The 13,405-nt window shown below is 42.2% G+C and overlaps 3 protein-coding genes across 4 annotated transcripts; 1 reads left to right on the forward strand and 2 right to left on the reverse strand.

Moving 5' to 3' along the window:
• Nucleotides 1-1,205: 1,205 nt before the first annotated feature.
• LOC132260300 (suppressor of hairless protein) lies at nt 1,206-6,073 on the reverse strand. Of its 2 annotated transcripts, none has more exons than XM_059758329.1 (5): nt 5,021-6,073; nt 4,641-4,947; nt 2,891-3,982; nt 2,687-2,822; nt 1,206-2,575 (listed from the first exon to the last, which is right to left on the reverse strand). In XM_059758329.1, exons 1-5 carry the CDS (start codon nt 5,026-5,028, stop codon nt 2,481-2,483), a joined length of 1,638 nt encoding a protein of 545 aa, XP_059614312.1. In that variant the 5' UTR covers nt 5,029-6,073; the 3' UTR covers nt 1,206-2,480. The 2 variants fall into 2 exon arrangements, with proteins under 2 accessions (XP_059614312.1, XP_059614311.1); XM_059758328.1 differs by having other exon boundaries at nt 2,681-2,822.
• LOC132259224 (uncharacterized) lies at nt 5,445-7,880 on the forward strand. Its single transcript, XM_059756780.1, has 5 exons — nt 5,445-5,456; nt 5,532-5,700; nt 6,929-7,016; nt 7,146-7,314; nt 7,381-7,880. Exons 1-5 carry the CDS (start codon nt 5,445-5,447, stop codon nt 7,864-7,866), a joined length of 924 nt encoding a protein of 307 aa, XP_059612763.1. The 3' UTR covers nt 7,867-7,880.
• Nucleotides 7,881-8,744: 864 nt separating this feature from the next.
• LOC132260747 (rab GDP dissociation inhibitor alpha) lies at nt 8,745-11,676 on the reverse strand. The gene is made up of 3 exons (XM_059759064.1): nt 11,161-11,676; nt 9,910-10,385; nt 8,745-9,320 (listed from the first exon to the last, which is right to left on the reverse strand). Exons 1-3 carry the CDS (start codon nt 11,552-11,554, stop codon nt 8,859-8,861), a joined length of 1,332 nt encoding a protein of 443 aa, XP_059615047.1. The 5' UTR covers nt 11,555-11,676; the 3' UTR covers nt 8,745-8,858.
• Between the last annotated feature and the right edge of the window lie 1,729 nt (nt 11,677-13,405).

Below are 13,405 nucleotides of genomic sequence, written 5' to 3' on the forward strand. Positions count from 1 at the left end.
GGATCTTTTGATATTTACATTATTATGCCAACTCGTTATGGTGTTGTGCATTCTGTAACGATGAAGCATGTTTATGTATTCCGTTGTAAAAGATCGCATTTTAAAATAAAAGAAAACTCATCCCAATAAAAGAGAGATTATCAAATCTGGAATCAACTGGGCGAAAAATTCATCTTGTCGGTCGATTATGCAATTTGCGACTCTTCCAATGAACTCAGGTGAGTTGATTTATCATTTCTTTGGCAGTCAATACAAAATTGAGAAATTTATTAAGTGCTCTTTCAGCCTTTTCGCATTAGAGCCAGTCAAAGCAAAGCTCTCGTAATCTCACAAAAAATCATTGTCGGAACAAATTTCTCAACAACTCAATTGATCGACAATATTCTTAGGCGAAAAAGCATAAATATTTACGCATAATAGCTAAATCGTGTGTTTGCAATACATTTTTCCCTTCCGAAATTTGTAAGTACTTAAAAATACACGCAATATTGGCAGCAATTTGTTCAAAAATTTCACTATTCTCATTAGTTGCTTTTGTAAAGAGACTGAAAAAATAGTCAAAGACGCCTAAGCATCACGCAAGAAAACCAATCTGGATGACTCACTGAAGCACACGCGAAAAGAACAAGTGAATAAACAGGAAGCGACTCTAGGCTAGAGACTCTAGCTACAGACTATGAAACTCTAGGCTAGACACAGAGATATTCGGATAATTTGAGCAGCATTATTTAAATTGAAGTGCTCTGTAATCTTCCTTCATTCAAGAATGGAGAAAAGCAGAGATAATAAATGCCATTTTCCCACGCGTTATATCACTTTTATATTCCTGTGCGAAATGCCGTTTTCTATCACTCAGATCTCTTCTCTAATCCCTAAGTTTTCTGGCAAGACGCAAAGTGCCATTTGTCTCTCTGTCTCTCTCTCGCTCTCTAGATAATCTTCCAGGTGATTTGCCTAGCTTAATTATTGTCGACAATTTGGTGGAAATCTTCAATTGAAATCAAAGAAAATTATTCATCATATTGTAATCCACACACGGCAGTTCATCATGAAATCAGCGCGGAAGACAAGGCGAGAAAACATGCACGGGAATGTGGAGAAAAAAAGGTTTGTTAAAAGAATTGCTGACACCGTGAGAACGAACAAATTATATCTTTTCTCCTTCAAAATGTCTGGAATAGCAAATAATAACGGTAGGGAGACTATTTTTCAGCTGTTTTGATTTCTTTTTATTCTCTCGTATTATTAATACATAATGTGTAATCATTTTTCTTCTCCTCTTCCTTCCATAAAAGCTACACGCATAGTATGTATAGTAAATATAAAGAATATTACTAATATTGTAATTTCTTTCGTTGACAGTCATATTCAACCGACTTTCTTCTCTCTTTTCCGTGTATTATTATGCAACTCTCTAATGAAGAATTTCTAAAATAAATAAGATGCTCTACATCGATAATTTCTTCTTCTCCTTCCTTCACAAAAAATAAAATTATATTTATATTTAAATTGTAAATATTATCTGAATTATACACATACACATATTTAGATGTACCTTTTCGTGGGAAAAATACTATAAAAGGAGAAAGGATGGATACAGAGAGCGTCAATTGGAGTGGGTGAGAAAAGGAGGTCCTCCAAGATTTTTTGTTTTCACTTCTAAATACCCTAATTAAACAAACACAATAAAACATAAATAAATTTAATGACAAGAATGTGGTTTGTGTGTTTTTCCTCAAGTAATTTCCCCATAGCTCGATTGCCATCGTCAGAAATAGAGAAATAGTCAGAAAATACAAATTAAAATCTATTAAATAATTAAAATAGAGAGATAAACTGATACAAATCCTTTCTCACACCGCCGCGACTCGTTATGTAATATCTAACTATGTGATACGCATGCATTTTTGTTCTTCTGTACTGTATTTCGTAGAGTTTGTTTTGAATGTACTCTCTTTTCTTCTTCTTCTTCTCTTCCATCAAAATACTTATTTGAATTGCAAATTGAATGTGAGAACATTGTTTCTCAACAATAAGATGAAGTTCCTTTTTTCACTACTCTCTGTCTTTTTATTCTTAATTTAAACTAATATTAAATTAATAACTCACTCATTCACACGATCCCGCCCGAAAAAATGCCCGCTCACAATTTCCTCTTTTTGCTTATTCTTGTCTTACTTAAGCATGTTTACAGAGCGAATATATTAAAAATATATATTTATATGTATTTATATATGAGCTCTTTTCATCCCTCTCGTCATTCACAAATATATATATAAAATATTATCATGTATACGAGGATAAAACATGGAAAAGAATTTTCAGTACTTGTCAAACCCACGGAAATTACAGATAAAATCTATATAAAACTAAGAAGTACGCACGCAAAGTCACTCAATCACTAATAAAACAGTCACACTGTTGCACAGTTTCACCTGGAATCAATAGGTCTTCCTGTCTCTCGTTCAGATCATCCGGAATCAAGGCATCTGCCCATGGGAGTTCCACGAGTGCACATCCATCGATGGGAGCGCGTTCGTGGTTGAGGTGTTGTTGTTGTTATTGTGGTGTCGTCCTGCAAATACACACATCATTCAGAGATCATTAGATCACTTTGAACCCTCGCAGTGGCTGCAAGTGCTGCTAATTCAATTAATACAGTGTGAATAACGTGAATTACCTTTACCTCTCATCACATCATCAGCTGGGCCACAATGTTGCCTGGGACCAGGCTCTGGAGTGTACGTGAAGGTGAGTCCAGTGGCGTAGATCACACCATCATTCCTCACCAGAGATATAGGCACTTGGGTTGGCTGTCGCACCTACACAAGAAGTTCCCCAAAAATATAGTCACGCAACTCCAATTGGAGGACAAAAGTCTGCAACTTACATAGAGCCATTCGCCGCGAAACTGTGATATGTCGGGAACGACGCAGAGCAGCGTCTCTGCACATCTGTACATGGTCTCAGCCTCAACATCACCAAACCACACCTGCAGATGTGGCGTGAAGTTGTCCCCGGTGAGCTCCAGCATCGCCACATCGCCGCCCCCATTGAGATTTAGTGAATTAACTATTGGCACTGGTGTCACGAGTGATCTCACATGTCCCATGCCCTCATAGAACTGATACTCTGCCTTGTCAGTGGAGATGATTGTCCAGCACGCACCATCGTTGATCATCTCCTTGTTGGGCTCCTTCGGGCACGGCGTGGCCTGGAACTGGATGATCTTCTCCTGCGACAGACAAAGATACATCCGCTCCGTGTCCTTCATGTAGAACGCACACTTGTGCAGCTGCGACACGGGATCATCCGCCTCCAGAAGGGCCATCTGCTTGTCCACTTTGCGTATGATCAGCCGCGGCAGCGCCATTCCCGTCACCGAGCACACCAGCTTCACCGTTGAGCCATAGTGAACATATCCATCGCGCACTTGAAACTCCTCCGATTCACTCTCATTGTCATCCAGCAAATGGATGGTGAAGGCGCCCCATTGCGTGGAGCTGGCGTGGAAGTGTCCATTCTCCACATGCAAATACCGCGTGGACACCGTTTGGGAGCGCAGACGGTTGAACAGAGCCACATTCGTGCCACTGGCGATGCACAGATCGGCATTCTTCAGCGATTGCTTCTTCTTCGACGGCTTGGAAATCACCTTAATCCGCTTCGAGTTGAACACACCGATATCCTGCCCATTGCCGTAGAACATCTTCACGGACAGCATAAAGTGCTTCCTCTTGTCGGAGTCGGAGATGAAGAGGGTCTTGGCGGCACAGTATTGCTTGTCATTATTGAGATCCAACGGCTGGCTGTCCTGCTCAGAGTTCCCGATGCCAATGTACGCTCCCAGTTGAACACCCTCGCGACACTCGCCCTTGTGGAGCATCTCCTCCTGCCTGTGTCGCCAGCCATTGCCGAACAGATAGATACACGGCGGCGGGCAGAAGAATCTCTTCTCGTTTCCATAAGACTTTTGAGCAACCTGCGGAGGAACGCAAAATTAAGCATTAATAAATGCAATGCACAAAGAACATCTATTTGCACCGATTAAGTGCTCGCTAAGTTCTGAATTTCTTTCTGATTATCAGCTATAATGGAGTAATGGTAAACGCATGAATATTTCCATATTAATTTGTGTAAATCCACACCACAAAAATGCAGAATCACTTAACCACCCTGTAGATGGGAAAGCACTGAGATTTATTCCATCTCCGTCGACGAAAAATTCCCACAGAAATATTTTCCCAGGGTTGCCGGAATTGTTCTCGAAAAAAAAACACAGAGAAGCGGAGAGGAAAAAATGATCTCTATAACTGCAAAAAAATTCCCACCGACGCGATTCTCACCGTTCGCCCGCTTTGCCTCCTCCACCACATTAAAAACATTTTTATATTCACATCATTTTCAATAGTAAGATGAAACTATCTCGTCATTATGTGTATATAGAGTGTACGGTATTCCGGAGGGCTCTTAAATTACCAAGTCAAGCTTCTCCCCGACACAGTGAGAATTGCGCGAGGTAAATTATGAAGAAGTCTCTCTCGTCAGGCTTGGCTGACTTCCTCGTCCGAATCTTCACCCTCTCTCGCTCCCCCCAGATTATCGCCCATCAGAATCACAGCTGACGTCCTTCTCCTCACCTTTGCATGCAAAATCACAATAACCATGTCATTCCTCTCCCTCATGTAGCGCCCCATCGCCTCGCGCGTGAGCCGCTTGTCCTCATTCTGCGGCCTGTACACCGCCGTGATGGACTGCGGCTGTGTCACCGGCACCACGCCGCCGGCCACGATCCTGGGCACCAGCGCCCCGTGGGCCGACTGGGAGTTCTGCTGTCCGGAAGGTTGCTGCTGTTGCGTCGGCGGACTCGGTGGCGATTGCACATAGCTGGGCAGTCCGTACGTCTGATATGGCATCGTGGATGTCGGTGTGGAGCGCTTCTCGCTGCTGCAAGCAAACACAGGACATCAAAACACATCACGACTCCTCTCCGGGAAGCCCTCCGCCACGGCCAACTTACTAATGCATTTCCAAATCCTCAGGCCAGCGCACAGTGTCACTCAGCCCTGGCGTCGATCATTCTCAATCCCTCACAGGACACGAATATGCTGAAAGTGGGGCGCTATTGCAGGAATAGTCACTGTAGTAAACATAACCACACTTTCGCCCCACAACACTTCTTCATAGTCCCTCGCGACGGTGCACTTCCGCCTTAATGCACAACTTCAGAACCGGACGCACTGATGGTGGTGAGATGAGCCGAGAGGCGTCTTATTTATCACAAATTCCAAGCAAGAATGATATTTTTCGTAGATTTTTCCCCCAAGACGACCGATTTGACTGAAGCGTCCAACACACTCTCATCGCATACTGTACACAATTAGAGCGAGACAGCTAGCAGTGCCGCCGAATATCGTGGCGCTCGGTGGGAGCGAGAAGGCGACATGGGAACACCTGTTCGGAGTGAATATTTTTCCACATTGCCAACCTAACGGCACCAAAAACTCCTCATTTTCACCGCTCTTGAGCAGCTTCTGGCCCATAATTTCCCCCAACGACGATGCGATAAAGCCCAAAGAGCACCACAGGGGCCAAATCATCCCCCATCAGCCCGCCTATCGGGTGGAAACGATAAAATTCACAATCCCCCTGCCTTTGAATGCGTGGGAAAAGTCATCTGGAAAGCAGAAGAGCATGAAAGTGTGTGAGAGAGAAATGTTGCGGGTGCGGAGTGGAGGGGAGGCGCACTCACAATTTGCTGTAATTTAATTGAGAAGCATAAGAGAGAACAGTGTTCCCAGAGAGAGAGATTTGGTAGAAATTTCTCTCCTCTCTTTGAGCACTTCATCATGTGCTCCATCTCCCTCGCGCCTCTTTCCCATCCGACCAAGGAAGCGAGCGCGACCGAGACGGCAACACCCGCGAATGCACATTTAATTACCACCGCGAGAGTGTGTGAGTGACCGTGGGAAGAAATTTCTGTTCCAGCCTTTTAAATTTTTTAATCTTCTCATCAAGGGCACAAGAGAAAAAAAAACAATCACACGAGAGATCAAATGATACGCGGAAAACATGGCACAGAGGTGAGATGAATTGAATAAGATTTTCTCTCGATAGTAAATCGCTGTTTTTCATAACTGTTGTTGGTTTTTCCTCCCATAAAAATATCATTTGCTCGGCTTAGGATGAGCATAAATTTCCATATGGAAACTATTATGAAAATTCACCCTTTCTTTGCTGCCTTTTGCTGCTCATCAAGCCCATCAAGCGGCATTATTGGAGGGGAAATACGAGTCGTGATAAAGCTGGATAAAACTGACAGCGAGTGTCAAAATTAGGATTCATTTTGATGGATTGGCAACGGCAGCGACTGTCACATTAGGAGGCTATCAAGCGGTGTTTCTTGAGATGTTACGGTAAGATTTATCTGTTTCTCTAGCTGTTTTTTAGATTTTCCGGTGGGTAATAGATAATAACATTGAGTAAAAATCGCGCCCTGTTTTGTAAACAACCAAATTTTGAATTGGCATATAAGTTTTGTCCGTCGCACACGTGCAAATGTGCATTAAAAAAAAGCTAACTGTAATACAAGCTGTACTAGCATATCAGGTTGGAAGATTGAAAGCCTTGAAAGCGCTGGAAGATCCAGATTTATTCGAGATTTATTATAAAAATACAAATAGCTAATAGTATCACTATGCATTCAATGCACTTTTGAGTTTAGTTTTTATCGTTTTTTTACTGAATGAGCAGCAATCATGGGAACATCCGAGAATTCTTACAGAGAATATGCAAGACTGCGTTAATGGGTTGTTAAATGTATATTTTATTATCTCCATTATCTATTGAAAGCATTGAAAGTGATTGATTATTAGGTTATAATTTGGTTTAGAAAATCCATTTAATTTTAATCCATATTTCTTTTTAGATTTGGATATCGGAACCATAATAAATGAAATCAACAATGATGTGTTCCGTTCAGAATTGCAATTCAGCGAATTCAGTGGAATCGACAAGTAAGAAACGAAAAAACCGGGTTTTAGAAAAATTTTTTTTCATCGGTGAGTAAAATTGAAAAATTAAATGAAAGAAAAAATGTAGATACTGAATATTAAAACTTAATATTTAACCTTCTTCAAATCCAGATTTCCCTCTGATCCAAAACTGTGCGAATTATGGATAGAAAGCCTAAAACTGAAGGACGTGACTAACTTTGACACATTTTGTGTGTGTGAATTGCATTTCAAGCAGACTGACTACCTAAGAGGAACAGAACTGAGATGGAAGCTGAAGAAAGACGCTGTTCCCAGCCTGGTAGTTGAGAACTTGTGTTATCTCAAAATTCTTATCTGTATTATCAAGATATTTTGCAAATTCCAGACATTACACGGATGTGAAGATAGCCCAGAGGAACCTTCTTTAATATATACAGAGGAATTACAGGTTTCGCCTCGTATCGACACTTCAGATCACCTGCACCGAAGCTCTACGCCAATTCCTGAAAATAGTCCGACAAACTCGCTGATTTCTACAGAGAAATTCGTGAAGAAATCTCCTGCACGCGTTCAATCGGGGGTCGAAAGCAGTGCGGATCCTTCAAAGCAAAGGATACCGTCATATCTCTACGATACTGGCAATATGACTATAAAGAGAGCCATGAATTCATCATCAGACGACAGTGACTCGGATCGTGCGGAAATTCGCTACAGAAAGTTGAAAACACTCCGGAAAACAGTAGCTGAAATGAAGACAAAGATTAAGAAGCTCCAAAATGAGAGTTCGCACTACAAAAAATCTTCAAAGCGACTAAGAGAAATCCTGTCTGGTCTTAAAAATGGAAATGTCGTACTGATGAAGAAACAATAAACGAGATTTTCAAACCAGCATTTTCGCATGTTTCTTTTTATTTATCAATAATATTCATATCAATACATTTTTTTCTTACTTTAGCATGCAATTACATCAAAAACTTCTTACAACTCTAAAGCATTTCTCAATGTTTCCATCATTTTCTTCACTAAATATTACATAGATTAGTTTTGTTTTCATTTACGAAAATTCTCTGCAATGTCCCGACGCGTTTTTGAATAACATCTCTTTATTTTTTTTCCTATATCTTCATTTAACAGCAAGTGGGATTATCATCTTTTTTTGTTTTGAAACATCTGCCCATTAAAAAGATTTTTTTTAAGTTAAAGAAGGAAAAATCACATGGAAATGATCAAGACATGATAAAGATTCTTGGCTCTTCTCTAGTTTTCAGGGCTGAGTAGAGAAGCAGAAAGAATGTCGAATTGGTTAAATTAGTGGAAAGATTTATTTTAAAAGGAAAAATACTTAAAATGTATACACATATCCTTTATTTTTTTGTGTTTTAACCATAAACTTGCATCTTTTTTAGCTACACTCTTGATAAAACTGTGATTTGGGCTGCAATATCGCATGAAGTTTAGCTGGCTGGTGTACGTATTGTTAAATATGAATAAATTCTAGACTTGGTTGATCTCAAAAGGGCTCTTTTCCTTTCCATTTAAATGCTACTTAAAAACATTACATTTCGATGTAAACTGGTAAAAGAATGCGCGCATATGAGGGGCTTTTAGCTAATAAGTTTCTTCTTTTTATGTATAAATTTCATCTTTCTTTTATATATATATAATTCTCTCGTCACCTAAAAACTCCTGCAGAATGTGTGCAGTTTATAATTATGACTGTCTTGATGAAACACCATTTTTTTTCTTCTTCTTCTCATGCCTAACATTCACATCTCATCCTGTAGATAAATGTATATTTTTTGAGGGAATATAAAAAGAAAATCGTGTAGCTTATATGTGTTTTCACTGACATCAATTCTGCAATTACTGCTCCTCGTCGCCCAGTTCGTGCTTTATTTTCGAGAAGTCAAACTCCTCGCCCGTGCCGCGCTTGAAGATGTCCAGCACATCGAGGCAAGTGGTCTCGAAGTGAGTGGTCGCATCGTAGGACTCTGATATGAAGATCTGGGACGCGAGGCCCTTGTCCGTGGCCTCCAAGTAGTCGGAAATTGACACAAACTTCTGCGTGATGGGCCCCAAGAGGTCCAGGCCCGGCTTGATCTCCGCCTCCGGATTGTCCGTCTCCACCGTGGTGGACACCATGGCGATGAACCACCCCTTGGCGGCCACTTGGTGCGTGTAGCTGATCAGCGACACGTAGATGTCCGAGTTGCGGCCCACCTGCTTCTGCGGAATGATGATCTGGGTCGACAGGGCGTCTTTCGTATTGGCAATCGGATGATCCAGCAGACAAATGCATCGAATCACTTGACCTTTCTTGTGAGTCTACACAGTGAGAGCGAAAAGAGAGCGGCAATTAGTAAGCAAATACACTTTGCCAAAAGCGGAAGTCAACGATCGGAATAATGATATAGAATAACACTTCTAGAAACCGTGCTTTGCGAAATTTGTTATAAATCATGCGGAATAATTGGCAGCACAGGTTCGAAAATTGCGACTGAATTGCTGAAGTGTAGGAGAAAGACGGTTTTCCATGAATCTCTTTTCTTTAGTAATTTTTCACTACACAATTTTAAAGTTCTATTGAAATTCTAAACAGAAAGAGGCTTCGCGCTTAGTAGCCCCGCCTTTCCCTACCAATTGTATAATTTTTTATAACATTTTAGTGTCCGATGGACTCAGAATTTAACCGCCAATTATAACAGAATTACTGAATTAGAAAACATTCGATGAAAACACATCTATTTACACACAATATAAGTCCCTATCTTTCTCCTAAGCACTATTTATTGCACAAATTTGCAGAGGGTTATCAAGTTGGAGCAAACAGAGGCGATTTTCTCTGTTTTGCTCGCTTTGCGGTGAAAACAAATCGGCGTCATTTTATCGCCGGGAAGTGCAAATTCACACTCACCTTCTGTGGAAAGTAGCTAGGATCACAATACACCTGCTTGCAGCGCGCCACCTCGGAGCCCGAGCGCACGCCCACCACCTTCCCGCCCTCATCGAGGACGATCTCGTCGATGGGCTTGTCCAGCATGTAGGTGCCGCCGTAGATGGCGGACAGCCGGGCGAAGCCCTGCGGTAGCTCGCCCAGGCCGTACATGGGATAGAGATAGGGCGACTTGCCGTAGCGCGCCAGCGAGTCCGAGTACAGCTTGATGCGGCGAATGGTGTTGAGCGCCGGCTCCGCGAGGTAATCGTCGTCCCGGTAGAGTCCTAAGGCGTGTCCCGTGAAGTCCTGAGTATTCTTGTCCAAGCCGAATTTATCATAGAGCGCCTGAGCCGACATGGTGTTGGGATCGAAGTCCTTCCATGTCTTCGGGTCGTCCTCCCGGAAGTCCTGGATGTACACCAGGAAGTTGCGGAAGCGCCTCTTCTCGAACATGCCTGGGGAGAGTGAGAGATAAGTAAGAAAAAAAAAACCACTGATTAGAATACATTTCGTCTGCAATTTCCACGTATTTCTGCCTCATGCGCAGTCATCCGAAGTGCTTTCTTTTTTTTTCCTCCCCACACGCGCTTTATTGCTTGATCTCTTACACGATGGACAAAAAGATCCGTATGAAAACCAGTGAATTTCAAGCCTTTGCGGTGATTTTCTAGTCTTCATTGACACTTCCATTTTTTATCATGTCACAAAGAACGATTGAGGTTGAGGATTAGATGATCTCAACAAAGCCAGATATCAGAATCATTGATTCACATGTTCTGTTGTGAGTCACACAAAGGAAAAGGCAGAATTTTTTATGCCAGGATATTGATTCCTCAAGACAAACAGGGAAAAATCGATGTGCAGCTAAAAAGAGATCAGAGAATGAACCCAGTGTGATTCTAATTGCAAATGCGGGCAGCAAATATCCAACTCGTCCGGCTTCTGAGAGATCCACTCTTCCATGTCGACAGCACTCGAGGCAGTCGGCCGGGCACAGTGCGAATTGCCACAGCCTCGACGCTCATCCATCACCTTTTCCGCTCATGTTCCAATTCGCCTGTTTTAGTGCGAACTGCGTCAATGGCAGTGCCACGAATTCCCTGCTAAATTCCCCCCCCCAAAGAGCCACACCCGGCGACCGAGCAGTCTAGGGATTTCCCCCGACAGCCCCAGGAGGTCACTGGTGAGGATGTCGCCTTAAAAACTAGGAAAAAGCCAGGAAGGCGTTACCCATGAGGTCGGATGCGAGGGCCTCCTTCTGGTCCACCGGCACCTTGCTGATCTTGCCGCCCTTGTACACGTAGCTGCCCTCCACGGACTTGAACTCGAGGTATCGGGTCACGCCCGTGTGGATGAGCAGCTTCACGAGCAGCCCGTTCGCCATGAGGAACTTCGGGATGAGGTCTACGTTCCAGTCGCGCCCGCGCCCATACCTGTCCGCCGGGGGGTCGACGTTGAAGCGCTGGAAGAGCTCCTCCAGCGGCGTAATGGAGGCGCTCTCGCCACCATAGTATTTATTGCGGTCGATGTGGAGAACCTTTTTGCCCGACACTGAGAGCATCCCGCTGAGGATGCACTCCTTGAGGCCCGTGCCCAGGACAATCGCATCGTACTCCTCATCCATTTTCGCAAGTCACTGCCCTTTTTTCACCACTGGATAGTCACAGAAAGAGATTTTTCTTAGCCTTTTTTCCACGCACTTGTGCTACACTTCTCAAAATGTCCACGAATCGCCCTATCCAAGTGTTGGATAGAGGCGTTTTGGGATATCTCTGGGACACTTTGGGACAGACAGCTGGATAAAACGACGGCGGCCAGGTATAAATTACAGAATTATTTTACTTGACGGAATTCATTGTAAAGAACTCATGCAAGCGGTAATTTTACAAAAAGATTTATTTCAAAAGTTCATCCTTTTACATCCTTTGCATCTCAATTCTTTTAAAAGCCCAAAACATCTTCATTTCCCACCTAACACAGTTTACGCATTTTACATAGTCTTTTCCTCCTCTTCCTTCAATGAAATACCACTCAAATTAGTCAATTTAATTTTTGCGTTATGGCGAAGTTGATCCAACATGTACGAAGGAAAGTGTCTCAATTCAAGACACGTACTAATTTCCAAAATCGTGGGTCGCTCATTCAGGAACGGCAGAATCCGATCAATGAAATCAATCTTAGATATAATGTCATGATTATGTTGAGGAGGACATATTTTAATGCGTTTCAGCAATGGGCAGTTCTTGACCAACATAACTAAGCCGTCGCTTTTGACATTATAGCATTTCACAATTTCAAGCTCCTGGAGACTCTGGGAGTTTTTCGACAGTGACATTTGAATGAGATGTTCATCGTCCAAACGCAAACATTGTCGTATCTTCAGCACCTTCAAATTTGTGAATATACAAAGTGCGCGCAAAATATTTTGTGAAAAGGATATCGGATTAATATCCACACACTCCAATGTATTCCAAGCGGCCAATTTAAACAGACAGTAATCCAAATTGATGAAACTATAATTCCTGCAAATGATCTCAAGGTTTTTGAGGCAAGTCAAATCTCCCAGCACGCCGAAGTCGAAGAGCATATTATCATATTCTTGATAATCATCATATTCTTCATAATATCCGTGATATATTTTGATATAACTGATTCTAAGGCACTCTAGGCTCTTTAGATGCTTCACCAAAACTTCGAAGAACTCATTAGTAATATGTAAATTTGCGATACTGAGGCTCTTGAGTCCTTGATTTCGCTCACAAAATTCGATGAAATCAGATAATCTGAACCTATTGTCAAAATTCAAGGTGATCTGCTTCATATCACGCAAAACCGTTAAACACTTTCCGGTAATCGTATCTCCAATGAGACTTAGAGTCTCCAATTTCTTCGCCTCTTGTAAGAAAACTTCAATAGCATCGTCTACAACACAGCATTCAAGCTCCAGGCTCACGATCGTCTTGGCGATATGCTGACTATTTTCTAGCTCATTTATTCTAAGCACATCAATCGAGTGTAGATGCAAGTTTCTCAACTTGGTAAACTCCTTGAAGATTACTTTTAGAACCAAACGGGAATCAGCGCAAAAATCGAGAGAATGAGCATAAAGTGTGTGAATATAAGGACCCAGTCTTTTGGCGATGCACTTTACTTCCTGAAGCGTGATTTTTTGCAGCCTAGATTTACGCTTCTGAAGCTCCTTTAGTTTTTCCTCGCAGATCCTTTCATAATTCAACACACGCATGATCTTGTACACCATTTCAGTAATACTTTTGAATCTGCGACATACCTTCTCCGCCGCCAACAGGTGCCAGATGTTAAGAAAACCAAATATGGTGAAGAGGTAGTCGTCATCCAAATTCAAAATGGAGGGCTTGGCGTTTCCGTTCCTGTTGGCTTTGGTTGTGGGACAAGTTCCACGAGCGTTCTTTTTATTTCTGCATTTCTTCACTGTAATGGCTTTGAAAGAAGTCTT

Source organism: Phlebotomus argentipes, unplaced genomic scaffold (assembly GCF_947086385.1).
Source record: "Phlebotomus argentipes unplaced genomic scaffold, Phlebotomus argentipes genome assembly scaffold_18, whole genome shotgun sequence".
NCBI lineage: Eukaryota > Metazoa > Arthropoda > Insecta > Diptera > Psychodidae > Phlebotomus > Phlebotomus argentipes.

Coding starts and splice junctions, on each gene's coding strand:
- LOC132259224 (XM_059756780.1), top strand. Junction 5,701..6,928: donor GAAAGCAGAAGAGCATGAAA/GTGTGTGAGAGA, acceptor ATTTCTTTTTAG/ATTTGGATATCGGAACCATA. Junction 7,315..7,380: donor AAGACGCTGTTCCCAGCCTG/GTAGTTGAGAAC, acceptor TGCAAATTCCAG/ACATTACACGGATGTGAAGA.
- LOC132260747 (XM_059759064.1), bottom strand. CDS start 11,554: ATGGATGAGGAGTACGATGCGATTGTCCTGGGCACGGGCCTCAAGGAG. Junction 10,386..11,160: donor CCTCGCATCCGACCTCATGG/GTAACGCCTTCC, acceptor CACTCTCCCCAG/GCATGTTCGAGAAGAGGCGC. Junction 9,321..9,909: donor CTAGCTACTTTCCACAGAAG/GTGAGTGTGAAT, acceptor CTCACTGTGTAG/ACTCACAAGAAAGGTCAAGT.
- LOC132260300 (XM_059758328.1), bottom strand. Junction 2,823..2,890: donor TTCGCGGCGAATGGCTCTAT/GTAAGTTGCAGA, acceptor CTTCTTGTGTAG/GTGCGACAGCCAACCCAAGT. Junction 2,576..2,680: donor TGATGTGATGAGAGGTAAAG/GTAATTCACGTT, acceptor GTGTATTTGCAG/GACGACACCACAATAACAAC.